The sequence below is a fragment of the Cucurbita maxima genome, unplaced genomic scaffold, assembly GCF_002738345.1.
Source record: "Cucurbita maxima cultivar Rimu unplaced genomic scaffold, Cmax_1.0 Cma_Scf00036, whole genome shotgun sequence".
Lineage (NCBI taxonomy): Eukaryota > Viridiplantae > Streptophyta > Magnoliopsida > Cucurbitales > Cucurbitaceae > Cucurbita > Cucurbita maxima.
This window is the reverse complement of record NW_019272052.1, coordinates 2086581-2101838: the sequence shown is the minus strand read 5'-3', so window position 1 is coordinate 2101838 and position 15258 is coordinate 2086581. Positions and strand designations below refer to the sequence as shown.

Sequence of the window (15258 nt, the reverse complement as noted above, 5' to 3'; positions counted from 1 at the left end):
CTTCTTATTCCAACTGTGATACATTCATGAATTAGGTAAACTGGACTGAATTCACTGTACTTCAATGTTTCTTGATTAATTATTATTGTTGTTTATTCTCTTTCTTGATGGCTTTTAAACATGTGCTACAAATTTAAGTGTCTTTAGACCGTTAGATATATTTTGATCGTTCAGGTGGTTTATGTCCGGTTTGATAATCGTTTCGTGGTTTGTTTCTTTGTAATAGCATGATTTTTATGTTTATTCGATACAATGTTTGGATTCTTAGTTAGATTCTTAAAAACAAAAAAACGTGTTTATGATGTCTAACATTGGTTAATGAGGAGAACAAAATACCTTTTATAAGGGCGTGGAAACCTTCTCCTAATAGACGCGTTTTAAAGCTTTGAGGGGAAGCCTGAAAAGAAAAGAGCCTGAAAAGAAAAGTCAAAAAGACAATATCTGCTAACGGTGGATCTAGGTCATTACTGTTCTTATAAAATAAAAAATAATGGGGAAAGTAAATTATAACATAAAGAAACTTAGAGATGAAGTAATGGTTGTTATAAGTTTAATAAATATTTAATAGGTTTTTAACTTTGTGATATTTTAAAAAATCATGAATTTACTATATAAAATAAAAAAAAATGGAAGTTCTAGAATTATATTAGATATAAAATTTTATATTTAATAAATTAATTTTTAAAATTTTTACTATAAGATTAAAAGTTTCAAGAATACATTAAATATTTTCGTATTTGAGTAAACTTTTAAATAAAAAATAAAAAATTTACGAACTAAATAAACACAAAATTAAAATTATATATATACGATTTCACATTTTAAATGTGAGGGTTGATTATTGTTAAATTATAAGTTTCATTTATTGCTTTTATTATTATTATTATTTGATGCCATTTATTGCGTTACACTATAATTGATTGAATTCGAAGCAAAATAATGTCACGAGTGATAATATTAGTGATTCTTTATTTGTCTTATTATCATCCTCTCAAATCATTAAAATTAAATACAAATAATTGAAACCTCAATTTACAGATAATTTTAATTTTAGTTTATAAATTAAAAAATAAAAATAAAAACAATCTCGTTGACTAACTATTTCTCCATTTTTAAATCCATTTTAATCTTTAAAAAATATTCGTAAAATTTAAATATTTCTAATGTGCCTATTTTCTTTATTAAATTTGGCTTAGATTTTTAGAAATATTTTAAGATAATAAAATAAAATAAATAATAACAAAAAGTATCCTGAAATGGAATTAAAAAAAATTATATTTAGTCTAGAATTTATTAATTATTGTATTTAGAGTAATGATTGAAATACAAATTTAGAGAAAAATATAATTTTTTTAATTAACAATAATGTTCAACTAAATTATTATAATTTGGAAATATGGATACTAATTTATTACAAAAAATAAAAATAAAAATAAAAATAAAAATAATTAAATCATTAAATTCATAATTAAAATTATTTTTTATTTTTTATTTTTTAGATTTAATGAAATGTAATTTGATATATTGATTAGGGAAGAAATATATTAATAAACTACAAATACTAAATTAAAAATTAATCTATAATTTTGATAAGCTTTTACGGCCGAAATAAAATTATGATAAATTTTCAAATAATTAAATAAATTATATATATATATATATATATATTAAATTTATATTTTCATAAATTAAAAAAAAAATAAGTGTTTTTTTGGATAAATAAGAATCTAATGTAATATTTGAGAATTTAACTGATAAATAAATTCATGTGAAAATTTGGCGGGGGAAAAGTCGAAATGCGGTCGGAATGAAATTGAAATGTAGGCGAAATTCAAATTCGACTGAAATGCAAATTCTTATTAAATTCACGCGTACGCGTCATGGAAATCGGTGTACCAGTAGTCGTCGTCATCGTCATCTTCGTCGTGAGTGAGAGAGAGTGCCGAAGGGATTTTTAGAGAGAGAAATCGCCGGCGTCCTCGTGATTTTCGCCGGCGGATTGCTTTTTTAAAGCTCGCTGTTAATTTTGGACTGAAATGCTTTTCTCTATTGCGGAGAATTAAGGTTTTTTGTTCAGGCTCTGCTGCCGTCGGAGGAGGGAGGTCACGAACGTTCCAGCGAGGGCATTGTCGAGCTTCCGGCCGGCTTGGAGTGATTACTTTCTTTGAGGTATTTCTAACTGCTGCGGAATGTTTATTATTGTTAATGGAACTCATTGGTTTACTTTTGAATGTTCTTGAGCTCTTTTATGTTGTTTTTGTGATTTTCTGGTTTGGTATATGAGGCTTTATTTCGATTAATCTGTTGCAGATTTTGAGGGCGCTTGGTTGTGTTTATGATTGGGAGTTTGGTACTCAATTGTGATTGAACTGTGGTGGAGTTGCGTAGGTTTGTGAAGTGGTGATTTAGGCTTTTTTTTTTCTTCTTCTTCTGATTCTCGAGCACTATCATTCGCTGAGACGTTGATTTTTGAGGCGAAATGGGAGATACTGACGATGCTAATGCTGAGAACATGCGAAATCTTCAATGTTCGTATGGAGCATCTTCTTCTTTTGCTGGAAATCTTCCTTTGTCGATGGATCAACTTAAAATTTCTCAAATGAACTGCTCACAAATTCGTCCACCACACTTTCAGTCAAATTTTCTTAGTGATAATAGTAGAAGAATTGGGATTCCTCCTAGCCCCAACTCACCGCAGATCCCACCGATTTCGCCGTATTCTCAGATCCCGATCTCGCGTCCGATGAACCAGCAAAATTATAGCCCAGTGCCTACTCATTCCCGATCGTTATCTCAGCCTTCTTTCTTTTCTCTCGATTCTTTGCCCCCTTTAAGCCCGTCTCCATTTCGCGAGTCCCCATCTACATCGAATTCAGATCAGGTTTCTGCAGATACATCAATGGAGGATAGGGATAACAGTTCCCATTCTTTGTTGCCTCCCTCACCTTATATGAGAGCCAATTCTTCTAAGATGGGAGATTCTTTACCTCCTCGTAAAGCACATAGGCGGTCTAGTAGTGATATTCCATTTGGATTATCTTCAATGATTCAGCCATCTCTCCCATTCAGTAGCTCTGGTGGATTGGAGCGATCTACGAGTAGTAAAGAGAATGCTGGCATGTTAAAGCCCGCCAGTCAGTTAGTTAAAAGAGAACATAGTTTGGAGAAAAACGTTGACAACAATTTAGAAGGAACGGGTGAGAGGAAATCCGATGGGGACAATGTGGACGACTTATTTTCTGCTTATATGAATTTGGATAATATTGATTTGTTCAACTCTTCTGGGACGAACGACAAGAACGGTCATGAGAATCGAGAGGATTTGGATAGTAGGGGTAGTGGAACGAAGACAAATGGGGGTGAGAGCAGTGATAATGAAGCAGAAAGCAGTGTAAATGAGAGTGGGGATAGCGCTCAAATGCCTCGATTGAATTCCTCTGCTGAAAAGAGGGAAGGGATCAAACGAACTGCAGGGGGAGATATTGCTCCAACGACCAGACATTATCGAAGTGTCTCCATGGATAGTTTCATGGGGAAGCTGCAGTTTGGTGACGAGTCACCCAAAATGCCTCCTACACCACCTGGTGTTCGTCCAGGGCAACTTTCATCAAACAACTTAGTTGACGGTAATTCAGCTTCATTCAGCTTGGAGTTTGGTAATGGTGAGTTCAGTGGGGCTGAACTGAAGAAAATCATGGCAAACGACAAACTTGCCGAGATTGCTTTGACCGATCCCAAGCGTGCAAAGAGGTATATGCAAATTATGTCACTGACCGATTTACTTAAATTACTTCATCTGTTGATTTGTAAACTTGAGCAATAAATTTACTTCAGGATCTTGGCAAACCGTCAGTCTGCTGCTCGATCAAAAGAACGAAAGATGCGGTATATATCTGAGTTGGAACACAAGGTTCAGACTCTTCAGACAGAAGCTACCACACTGTCTGCCCAACTCACTCTTTTACAGGTAAAATTTTTGAGTATTGACAATTATTTTCTATTTCCATTTTCCTGCTGCTAAATCCTCAGTTTTCGCATAATTGCTCTGTATTCAGAGAGATTCAGTAGGGCTTACAAACCAGAATAATGAACTGAAGTTCCGTCTTCAAGCCATGGAACAACAAGCACAATTACGGGATGGTATTGACACTTCTCTTTACCTTTTTCCTCCTGTCTGTCTCTGAAAAAGTTTTCCATTAAAGTATCGTTTCAGTGAGCTGTTTCAAAATGTGTCAGCCATTTTTTTTTCTGGAAAATGACCTTCAATTTACTTATCTTCATTGATTAGCTCGAATCTTTGAAAAACCTATCTTCGTTTTTGTAAGTATTGAATATGGGTTCTTTTCACTTCATAGGCCTCAGTTATCAGGTTGTATAATTGTAGCTAATCCGAGTTCATACCTCTCTTCTGTACATTGATCTGGAATGCTGTTATTTTACTGTTGGCGTGTCACTTAGAACTTTTATTAAGAAATGTTGGTACATATTAGCGGGCCGTCGGCTTCCCGGAGTTCATTGCTTACTCTTAGGCCACTTTTTCTTCCTTTATTGTGTCAGCATCGGTTAGGAACCACGAACCTCCACAATAGTATGATATAGTCCACTTCCAAGCATAAGCTTCGGTGGCTTTGGTTTTGGTTTCCCCAAAAAGCCTCAAACTATTGGAGATGTGTTCTTTACTTATAAACCCACGATCAACCCCTTAATTAGCTGATGTGGGACTCCACTTCCAACAATCCTCAACAACATTACCTATCACTGAATTTTATTCATAAACCACACAAGAATCGGACTCCCTTTCTTTCTAGCACTTAGGCTTAGTTTGTTATGGAATGTGAGATCCCACATCGATTGGAGAGGGAACGAGTGCCAGCGAGGACTCTGGGCTCCAAAGGGGGTAGATTGTGAGATCCCACATCGGTTGGAGGGGGAACGAAGCAATCTTTATATGAGTGTGGAAACTTTCCTTAGTAGACGTGCTCTAAAAACTTTGAGGGGAAGCCCGAAAGGAAAAGCACAAATAGAACAATATCTACTAGCGGTGGGCTTGTGGTGTTATATGAAATCTTATTAAGATATCTAAGAGTATAACAAACGACTGAAATTTCATTATCGATTACCAGATCAAGAGAATTATCTTGACGTTTTTTACTTGTCTCCTTTAACCTTAGACAGGTTTGCTTCTTTAATTTAAGAAATTGTTGGTATCACTGATTTTCAAACTACTACGGTATTGGGTCCTCCGTCATTGATTTTCAATTTAGATTTGCAAATCTTTTCACCTTGAACCGATGTTGTTACTCCGTTGATCACGTAGATAGTAGTTCTTGTGGAATTCACTCATAACTTTCCTTTTTTATTTATGAATCTTTATCAAATGTGACAGCTCTTAACGAAACCTTAACTGCGGAGGTTCAGAGATTGAAACTCGCTACGATGGAGCTAAATGCGCAGTCTCATCCCTCAAACGGAGTAATGCCCCAATCTTCCATCAGTCACCACAGCCTCCAGCTTCAGCTTCAGCACCACCAACAACAGCAACAAATGCAGCAGAATGGGAGTGCACCCACAAAACCTGAATCCAACCAATAAAGTTCGTTGATGAAGATGGATGAGCTTCATTGTCTCTTTGATCACCTTGTTCATCACCATCACTGTAAGCTAGCTCCTCAATTATTGTTGACATTTTAAGGTTGTGTAAATCACACAATTAACTATGCTTTGTTTTAAATACTTCACTGAATATGTAGGAAAACTTGTTACAAAAAAGAGAAGCATATTTGTTATAAGGTTGTGTTCTTTGGATGATAATTACTTTATATCATAATTAGCATTTGAAACCTTTTCTTACTGATTCACTCTATCCCGTTATACGGTTGAGTTGTTACTCTTTTCTGTCTACAACTTAGTGCATTCGATTATTATAGAGATGAATCTAATTTAGAATATAAACTATAAAAGAAAATACGGACTAAACCGATCACAAGAATACCAGTTACAGTACAAAGAAATCCTTCTCGTAGTCTCGGTCATTTGTCCCACTTCCTTCCCCATTTCATGAAGTGGTCGTGGTAGAGATATAAACAGTCATGATAATTATGAGACTATTACAAATATACCTTAAACTTTGTAATAATATTACCTGGCCCGTCCTTCAAGAAACGTTTCCATGATATTACCTCTGACCCGTCCTTCAAGTAGAAATTCGTTGTAATTTGTTTCGAAATATTTATTTTCGTAAATGTTTCACAACTATAGTAGAAAACGACAACAACTCTTAGGGAAATATTCACATCTATTAAAACCAATTGAAAGAGATTATAATACATGTAGTGTGATGAAAACGTGGAGAGATATTTAAACAGATATTAGTCAATCTATTCTTAAAATATCATTCTCGTAATTATTAGGCTAGTGATAATATTTTAATAAAAATTTACATATGAAATGAATGGATTGGTGACGTGAAAGTATAGTTTTGTTGGAGTTCTCGTGCCTATTTTTTCTTTAAGATTAGTTTAATTATCTCATGTAACGTCTGATTTGAATTCTAAACATGGAATGTAAATCTATCACCGAATCGTTCTCGTTTATACTAACTTTACCGAATATGAGTTTAATCATCTAATGTAACGTCTGATTTGAATTCTAAACATTAAATGTAAATCTATCACCTAATCATTTTCGTTTATACTAACTTTACCGAATCAAGTCAAAAATCGACATGTCATATTTTTATAAGCTATAAACATATTCGACCAAAAGACGATTTGGCATATTATATGTCATGGTCTACAATTCCTATATTTACTTTATCACTAATTTAGACTAAAAAATTCAGTAAAAATTAGTAAAAATTAATATTTAATTTAGTTACTTTACTGTAATTCTAATAAATTTTTAAACCACACATTATTATTAGTTTTAATTAGGTTGATTTATTGTATAAGATAACAATCAGTGACTTACCTCATAATAAAAAAATAGATTAAAAAATAAAATTCAAGAGTTATTTTAATTTTTTAAAAGAAAATTATTTAGAATATTGGGATTTAATGACGGTCGAATTGTATTCCTAGCATGATAAGACCTTCATATTCAAACGTTTTGATGTAACTCACTGTTACTTTGTTTCCAATCTTTTTCAGTTACTCGTGCGCCCTAGCGCAGCCTCCCACCCGCCCACTAATGGAAGACTCAGTTTCGGCTGAGCTCCGGGACCCCACGGCGGTTTCCGAGGAGCCGGCTTCTCTGTCGGCCTCAACCGGAGCTCAGTTGACGCCTGAAGAATTGGTGGCCAAGGCCATAGCTCCTGTTAAGCGCGAGTATCTTCGTCCTCCGCCGGTGAGGTCCTCCTGTAACAACGTGAAGGATGCTGCTTCCACTGGTAAGAATGATGGTGATGATAAGGCTGCTCCGTCTAGCTTGGTGAAGGAGAAGAAGTCCAAACGTCAAATGAAACGAGAACGCCGTCAGGTTCCTAGTCATTCATGTCGCTTTGTGTTTTTGTAGTGAAAGTTAGCATGCGTCATTTCTAGTTTTGGATTTTGCTTTCCTAAGCATTACTTGAAATCTAGTTGAAGTGCCTGAAACCTTTTTGAATTGAATGGAGTTTGGAATATAACGTTCCTATCTGAAATTGTTGGTTAACGATTGATTAAACACTATAAAACACTTGCAAACGATTGTGATGAGTTTCACTGCATGCAACTCGGTCTTTTTTCTTGTTGTTTGTATATTTCTGTTGATTCCATGAAGAAAAATGATTCTAAGTATACGTTATAGGCTCTTCGATAATTTCCAGATTATGAATAGCAGATGTACTCTGTACAGGAACAGAAGTCCACTAGCCACTTATGTCCTGAAATAGCAAAGACAGGAGATGTTAGCTCATGTCGGTATAGTGATAAATGCCGCTTTAGCCATGATATTGAAGCCTTTAAATCTCAGGTAGTGCATTTAAAATCCCACTTATAGCCCCCGTTTTCTTTATCGAACAAATTTATTTGTGAGTTTACCTTTATTTTGACAAGAGGTTTATGATCTCAGAAACCAGCAGATCTCGATGGAGAGTGTCCCTTCAGTGGTGCCGAACAACTTTGCCCCTACGGTTTAGCGTGTAGATTTGCAGGTACCCACAAGGAAGGTGTTCCTGCTGGTTCGTCAGTTACCTTGAAGAAATGCTCCGAAATGAATGGACTGAATAAAGATGTTCAGAAGCTCTTATGGAAGAACAAGATGAAATTTCCAAAAGCTGATGCCAAACTCAAAGAACTTGGGCTCTTGGTATGACCAGAAAGCATACTTTGTGTTTTTTCTGAGAGCTTTATCTTTGTCATGGGACGTGACTCAGTATTTTTATTTCTCCTCGCATGCCTGTATATCACTTTGTTTTGACTAGATAAGGGTTGAAGAGGCTACAGCTATCAAGGAATAGACTCTAATGCATTTCTTAATCTATTACCCATAATGTTATCTGCTTCCATCGAATAATAAGACATTGACGTAAGTTTGGCGTTGTTAGGGGCATGGAAAGTCAAAATCGAGGGTCAAAGAAGAGAAGGAAGATGCTGTATCAAATGATAGTGTTGCAGACAGAACATGCTGTAGCGAAGTGAATAATGACATGGATGCGGACTTAGATATCCCTTTGGAAGTTCCAGAAGAAAATGGGCAGACCGAAGGAACATTTTCATCTGATGAATCTCGACCCCTGAAGAAACCGAAATCTATGTCTTCAGAGAACTGTCATTCTGATGAAATTGACAATGGTGGTTTATATTTTATTACTTTATCTTATAGTTTCATCTTTCTCTTGTTATTTATATCTCTCATGTGTGCAACAGGTGCATGTATGATTGATGCAACTATTAGAGAGGGCCACACACCAATTGAGTCTGAAGTTGTGAACGACAGTGTACTTCCTGATAGTGATGCAAGCCTTAAATCACATCCCCGCGAAAAAAAACTTATTGATTTTAGAGATAAGCTGTATCTTGCCCCTCTGACCACTGTTGGGAATCTTCCCTTCAGAAGAGTTTGCAAAGTTTTAGGAGCAGATGTGACATGCGGTGAAATGGCAATGTGTACAAATCTTTTGCAGGTTGTGCAGCTTTCCCTTGGCTCTGCAGAAATTAATATTAATAAGGGGTTATTAATTGATTGACATCATCTAGCTATCAAGTTCCAAATTATAGGTTTTGAAAGTTATTTGTTTGTTCTTATGCAAACAAATAACTATTTAGCTATTTAGTAATTATGATGCTATGCAACTACATTTTCAGTTAGAGATAAGTATGCAGTTATATATTCTCTAACATGGTTTGGCCCTTTTCATTTTAATCTAAAATGTCATTGTTCATTATTTGGCATGATTCTCATTCATTCACTTGTTAATGATGTTTCTATTTCATATTTCTTAAGATGAGTTAAATTAAACACTGTTTTATATTATTGTCCTGCGTGGTATAGGGTCAAGCTTCAGAATGGGCATTGTTGAGACGACATTCCTCAGAAGATCTATTTGGTGTTCAGATATGCGGTGCATATCCAGACACAGTATCACGTGCTGTAGAACTTATAGACAAAGAATGCGTGATCGACTTCATTGACATAAACATGGGATGCCCAATTGACATTGTTGTCAATAAGGGTGCTGGATCAGCTCTTCTTATGAAGCCAATGCGTATGAAAAGTGTAGTAGAAATCGCTTCCGGAATTGTGGATACGCCCATAACAATTAAGGTATTGATTATACTTGGGTACTTGTTTCAATGGAACGGCCAAAATTAACTGTTGAAGTTGCTTCTAACTGAGGTTATGGGCACTCTCCTTACGTTTCTCTTTTTCTTTGTTTGTTTTGTGAGTTTTTTATTGCCCTAAATTTGTTACATGAATTGGTGATGGTCTTGTGGGAAGGAGGGAAAAGTTAAATGAAATGAGACGAATGAATACTTTTGGAGAGTTTAAGAGGCTAAAAGCTCAAAGGTTGTAATTAGGTGGATGTAGCATATACGAGTTGTTTTCTTATTTTGCATTCATAAGATTGAATTCTAGGAATTGAGTTGAAGATCAACAAATGCCCTGAACCCCTTGATTTTTGGATAGCTGTCTCCTGTATTAGTTTACATGAGGATAGTAAAAGGTGGTTTCTGGATAGCTCCCTCGAGGAGGAGCCCCTTCATAGCTCCCTCCAAGTGTTTGAAAGATGAGAGATTTCAAGCAGCTAATTGTTTTCGGTCGCTTGTTCTGGGAGGTAGTAATACAAATAGTTGTTGCCAAAAAATTGTGAGAGACCAGTTTTTTTTTGCCCCTCTTTTTTTTTTTTTTTTTTTTTTTTTTAACTCTTTATTTGNTTTTTTTTTTTTTTTTTTTTTTTTTTTAAACTCTTTATTTGTGAAGCTGCTCTTCCAGCTGGGTTTTTGGTCTTTCATGATTTCCCATGAGGGAAGTTTTGATTCTTCGATCGTTTGATAACTATTGGACTTTTGGTTTTTGAAACATGTGCTTCTATATATAAAAATAGTGCTTGCTTCCTTGTAACTTCTTTACCATAGTCTTCATTTTTTAAATTATGAATTTTTGGCCAAATTCCAAAAAACAAAAATAAGTTTTTAAAACAATTTTTGCTTGGTTTTTGAAAATACTCCTAAAAAGTAGATAGCAAGACAAAGAAATCAACTAGTGTAGGTAGTGTTTATAAGTTAACTTTCAAAAACCAAATGACCGACCCAAAAAACAAAAACTGCAACAGCTCGAGAACTCGAGATCTAATTTCAATTGTGTATATTTGGGAGCATAATATTGAACCAGCATGTTCTTTCTTAGGGGGAGGGGGATTGAGTGTGGGGAAAGGGAACTGTTACTTGATAATCTATATATTTGTTATGTTCTTGGTTTCTCAAGTTTTTCAATTTGTACCATTGTGTTTTTCTTGCACTAGGTTCGGACAGGCTACTTTGAAGGGAAAAACCGTATCGATTCACTTATTGCAGACATTGGTAACTGGGGAGCCGGTGCTGTAACCATTCATGGCCGTACTCGCCAGCAACGTTACAGCAAGCTTGCTGACTGGGAATACATTAATCGCTGTTCCTCGTTAGCTCCTGATTCCCTGCAAGTTATAGGAAATGGGGACGTATTTTCATATGCAGAATGGAATCGACATAAAGTTGAATCCCCAAAGTTAGCTACTTGCATGATTGCTAGAGGAGCATTAATTAAGGTTTTTTTTGTTTTTTTTGCAGTTTGATGTTCTTTTTATTTGATTCTTCAACTCATTGAAGCTTATGTTGCTATCATCTGTTGCCCATTGCAGCCATGGTTATTTACTGAAATTAAGGAACAGAGAAATTGGGACATTACTTCAGGGGAGCGGCTAAACATCTTGAAGGATTTTGTACATTTTGGACTTGAACATTGGGGTTCCGACACAAAAGGTATGTCGCTCGTTGCCTGTTGCTTGTCATACTGCTCGTTGCATTTCGATGTTACTACTGGTGAACACAACTCTTTGTGGAAAACATTCATACTCTTTATTGACACCAATCGAGAAGAGAATACTCTATAGAAACTACTACGCTCTATGCTCTTTGCTTTGTGCTTCTTTTGGGATAAAAACCTAGGTAGTGTGTGCTTTGTATTTCTTTTGGGATAAAAACCGTGGTAGGGTGGAGGAGGGGTATTGCTAGACAATCTATTCCTAGAATATCTCAATCTTTTTCTTACCTAAAATATTTAGATATTTTTATTTCTAGAATACTTAAATCATTTTTCTTGAGTATACAATGAGCTTAGGTAATTATTGGGCTTGACCCTATTGGCTAGTGATGATATTTTAACAGCTACCGTGCTTCTTCACTTGATTTTTATGCTATCCTTTCTTCCCTTTGTTAAATCTGCAGGTGTTGAGACGACAAGGCATTTCTTACTGGAATGGCTTAGCTACACATGTAGATATATTCCCGTTGGTCTTCTGGATGTTGTTCCCCAACGTTTGAACTGGCGCCCACCGTCATATTTTGGCCGTGACGACCTCGAGACGCTCATGTCCTCCGACTCTGCAGCTGACTGGGTAATACTTTTTTTACTTTTTAGTTCAAAAAGTGCTCAAACCAATCGACCTCGAATGGTAATCCCTTCCATTGTTACAGATTAAGATCTCAGAGATGTTGCTCGGTAAAGTTCCCGATGGCTTCTCGTTCGCACCCAAACATAAGTCCAACGCCTACGACCGAGCCGAAAATGGCTGATTTGGATTCATCACTGTAAGAGACGATCCGATCACTGAAATTCAAATTCGTTCTTCTGGTGCACACATAAACTGAGACACTTTCCATTGCCATTGGCAGAGTATTGTAAGGCCTTGGCTGGTTGAAGAGCTAATTTAGCTATTTTCACAAATTATTTATGTATTAATGTTCCAATTACATGATAAATCAGGTGCTCTACGCAGCTGTAAATTTATTTATTAATTATTATACCATGCTGACTACCTGGAAGGTCCTTCTGTTTAAGGTATTGTTGAGGAAATTCAAGTTTTACTTTGCTTATATTTATTTTTTATTTTAATTCGAATAGGATTATTATTATTATTAAATTCAAGTTTTACTTTGCTTATATTTATTTTTTATTTTAATTCGAATAGGATTATTATTATTATTATTATTATTTTGTTTAAACTTTTAAATTTATTTTATTTAATTTTTAAAATTTCAAATGGTTATTTTACTTTTAATTTTGAAAGTGTCTATTTTAGTGATATAATATCTATTATTTATTTTGATTTTNGAAGGTCCTTCTGTTTAAGGTATTGTTGAGGAAATTCAAGTTTTACTTTGCTTATATTTATTTTTTATTTTAATTCGAATAGGATTATTATTATTATTATTATTATTTTGTTTAAACTTTTAAATTTATTTTATTTAATTTTTAAAATTTCAAATGGTTTATTTTACTTTTAATTTTGAAAGTGTCTATTTTAGTGATATAATATCTATTATTTATTTTGATTTTTTATTTTACTTTTAATTTTGAAAGTGTCTATTTTAGTGATATAATATCTATTATTTATTTTGATTTTAGTGAAATAATGACATGGTTTTGAGTATGATCTTATTAAAAAAAATTAATAAATTTGTTAAAAAATAGAATTATGAGCATGATTTAGGCAAGTAATATGTTACTGATTTAGCTGTTTTAAAAGTTTAGAACTAAAATAGAATAAAATTATAATTTCAAAATAGAATTGAATAAAGGTAAAAATAAAATTTTTAAAAAAATTAGGATTATAAAATTTTAAATTGATTTTAAAATCCTAGAACTCGAAGAAAGTATTCTTGCTCTGATACTATGTTAGATGAACACAATTCTATGGTCCACTTTAAGTATAAAACTTTGCTTTGGGTTTTACAAAAGACTTCACTTCACTCAATGACTGTGCTTTGGGCTTAAGTATAAAACTTTGCTTTGGGTTTTACAAAAGACTTCACTTCACTCAATGACTGTGCTTTGGGCTTCCCAAAAGGCCACACTCATGACTTTGCTTTGGGCTTCCCAAAATGCCTCATATCAATGCTTCCCAAAAGGCCACACTCATGACTTTGCTTTGGGCTTCCCAAAATGCCTCATATCAATGGAGGGGCTTCCCAAAAGGCCACACTCATGACTTTGCTTTGGGCTTCCCAAAATGCCTCATATCAATGGAGGGAGTATTCCTTGATTATAAACCTGACCCTTCCCTAAATAAATTTGTGTTTTCATCCTCCCATATATGTAATTATATTTTAATGTCAACCTGACCCTTCCCTAAATAAATTTGTGTTTTCATCCTCCCATATATGTAATTATATTTTAATGTCAAATGAAAATATAATTTTAAATTTTGTGTTTAATATAAGTTGGAGTAAATACTTAAAAAAATCGTATTAAATATAAAATTTATAAAATGTTTTCAATTTGTAATTAAAAATGAAAAAACATGAAAAAATCGTATTAAATATAAAATTTATAAAATGTTTTCAATTTGTAATTAAAAATGAAAAAACATGAAAAAATAAAAAATCGCGTACACTTGAGCGCACTGGATTAAAACCCCCGACGGACTGTCATGGACTTTAGGCTCGTCTAGTTTAATCTGTNGAGGGAGTATTCCTTGATTATAAACCTGACCCTTCCCTAAATAAATTTGTGTTTTCATCCTCCCATATATGTAATTATATTTTAATGTCAAATGAAAATATAATTTTAAATTTTGTGTTTAATATAAGTTGGAGTAAATACTTAAAAAAATCGTATTAAATATAAAATTTATAAAATGTTTTCAATTTGTAATTAAAAATGAAAAAACATGAAAAAATAAAAAATCGCGTACACTTGAGCGCACTGGATTAAAACCCCCGACGGACTGTCATGGACTTTAGGCTCGTCTAGTTTAATCTGTAGCCGGAAACTCAAATTCCTAGGGCTCCTCACTTTCTCAAAATCGGCTTCTGGTTCTACCTAACTCTTTCTTCTTCTCTAATTCGCCTTTGGAAAATCCTTCGATGGCGCTTCCTCCAGGGCCCTATTAACTCTTTCTTCTTCTCTAATTCGCCTTTGGAAAATCCTTCGATGGCGCTTCCTCCAGGGCCCTATTCTGGAACCAGCACCCTCGCTTTGGTGAGTTTTTGTTGTTTTCCGTGACAAATTTGTACCGGAGATTAGGAAGAATATCATATGTTGAGAATGCTGTATCCGATTCTGATTTTAGATTCAATAATGGAAATAATTACTCATATTCAATGTTCTTGAGTCTTGGCAGGTTGCTCGTGCTTCGGCGTTTTCTGTTGGACTTGTCTACGGAAGCCTCAAGCTCAAGTACCTTCAGGTTTGTTGCTTCCATTTCCTTCTTTTCGTACTTTCTAGTTTTCCGCTGCAAAATTTTGGTTCGTTGATTTGGAATTGTGTTTCTGGCTTGAATGGTAGTATCTCTAAATTTTCATTTCCGATTGCTCATTTCTGCAAAGAGCATCATAGTGCCACCTGCTATGTATTCATCGGATTCTAGATGTAGAATGTTTTTTTAGTGCTATGTTTGTTGGATGAATGCCCCACCTTGGCTAATTTAGGGAATGATTATGGGTTTATAATCAAGGAATACTATCTCCATTGGTATGCGGCTTTTTTGGGAAACCCAAAGCAAAGCCATGAGAGCTTATACTCAAAGTGGACAATATCATATCAGTGTGGAGAGTCGTGCTCATCTAACAATCTAACAAT

General features: G+C 34.5%; 2 protein-coding genes across 2 annotated transcripts; both read left to right on the top strand.

Annotated features, from left to right (window-relative positions):
* The first annotated feature begins 1868 nt into the window (after positions 1–1868).
* LOC111468408 (transcription factor RF2a-like) lies at positions 1869–5786 on the top strand. The gene is made up of 5 exons (XM_023113618.1): positions 1869–2169; positions 2311–3750; positions 3835–3967; positions 4056–4140; positions 5387–5786. Exons 2-5 carry the CDS (start codon positions 2480–2482, stop codon positions 5590–5592), a joined length of 1695 nt encoding a protein of 564 aa, XP_022969386.1. The 5' UTR covers positions 1869–2169; positions 2311–2479; the 3' UTR covers positions 5593–5786.
* Positions 5787–7105: 1319 nt separating this feature from the next.
* On the top strand, positions 7106–12493 carry LOC111468431 (tRNA-dihydrouridine(47) synthase [NAD(P)(+)]-like). Its single transcript, XM_023113648.1, has 10 exons — positions 7106–7476; positions 7834–7950; positions 8050–8286; positions 8525–8771; positions 8847–9103; positions 9472–9744; positions 10943–11224; positions 11318–11438; positions 11904–12073; positions 12153–12493. The coding sequence occupies exons 1-10, from the start codon at positions 7189–7191 to the stop codon at positions 12249–12251; spliced, it is 2091 nt and encodes a 696-aa protein (XP_022969416.1). The 5' UTR covers positions 7106–7188; the 3' UTR covers positions 12252–12493.
* The last annotated feature ends 2765 nt before the right edge of the window (positions 12494–15258 follow it).

What these genes read in the sequence shown, in the direction of transcription:
- LOC111468431 (XM_023113648.1), top strand. Translation starts at nt 7,189, where the DNA reads ATGGAAGACTCAGTTTCGGCTGAGCTCCGGGACCCCACGGCGGTTTCC. An exon ending in TTCTGATGAAATTGACAATG is followed by an intron (nt 8,772 to 8,846) that starts GTGGTTTATATT and finishes TGTGTGCAACAG; the next exon opens with GTGCATGTATGATTGATGCA. An exon ending in ATACGCCCATAACAATTAAG is followed by an intron (nt 9,745 to 10,942) that starts GTATTGATTATA and finishes TTCTTGCACTAG; the next exon opens with GTTCGGACAGGCTACTTTGA.
- LOC111468408 (XM_023113618.1), top strand. Translation starts at nt 2,480, where the DNA reads ATGGGAGATACTGACGATGCTAATGCTGAGAACATGCGAAATCTTCAA. An exon ending in CCCAACTCACTCTTTTACAG is followed by an intron (nt 3,968 to 4,055) that starts GTAAAATTTTTG and finishes CTCTGTATTCAG; the next exon opens with AGAGATTCAGTAGGGCTTAC. An exon ending in ACAAGCACAATTACGGGATG is followed by an intron (nt 4,141 to 5,386) that starts GTATTGACACTT and finishes CAAATGTGACAG; the next exon opens with CTCTTAACGAAACCTTAACT.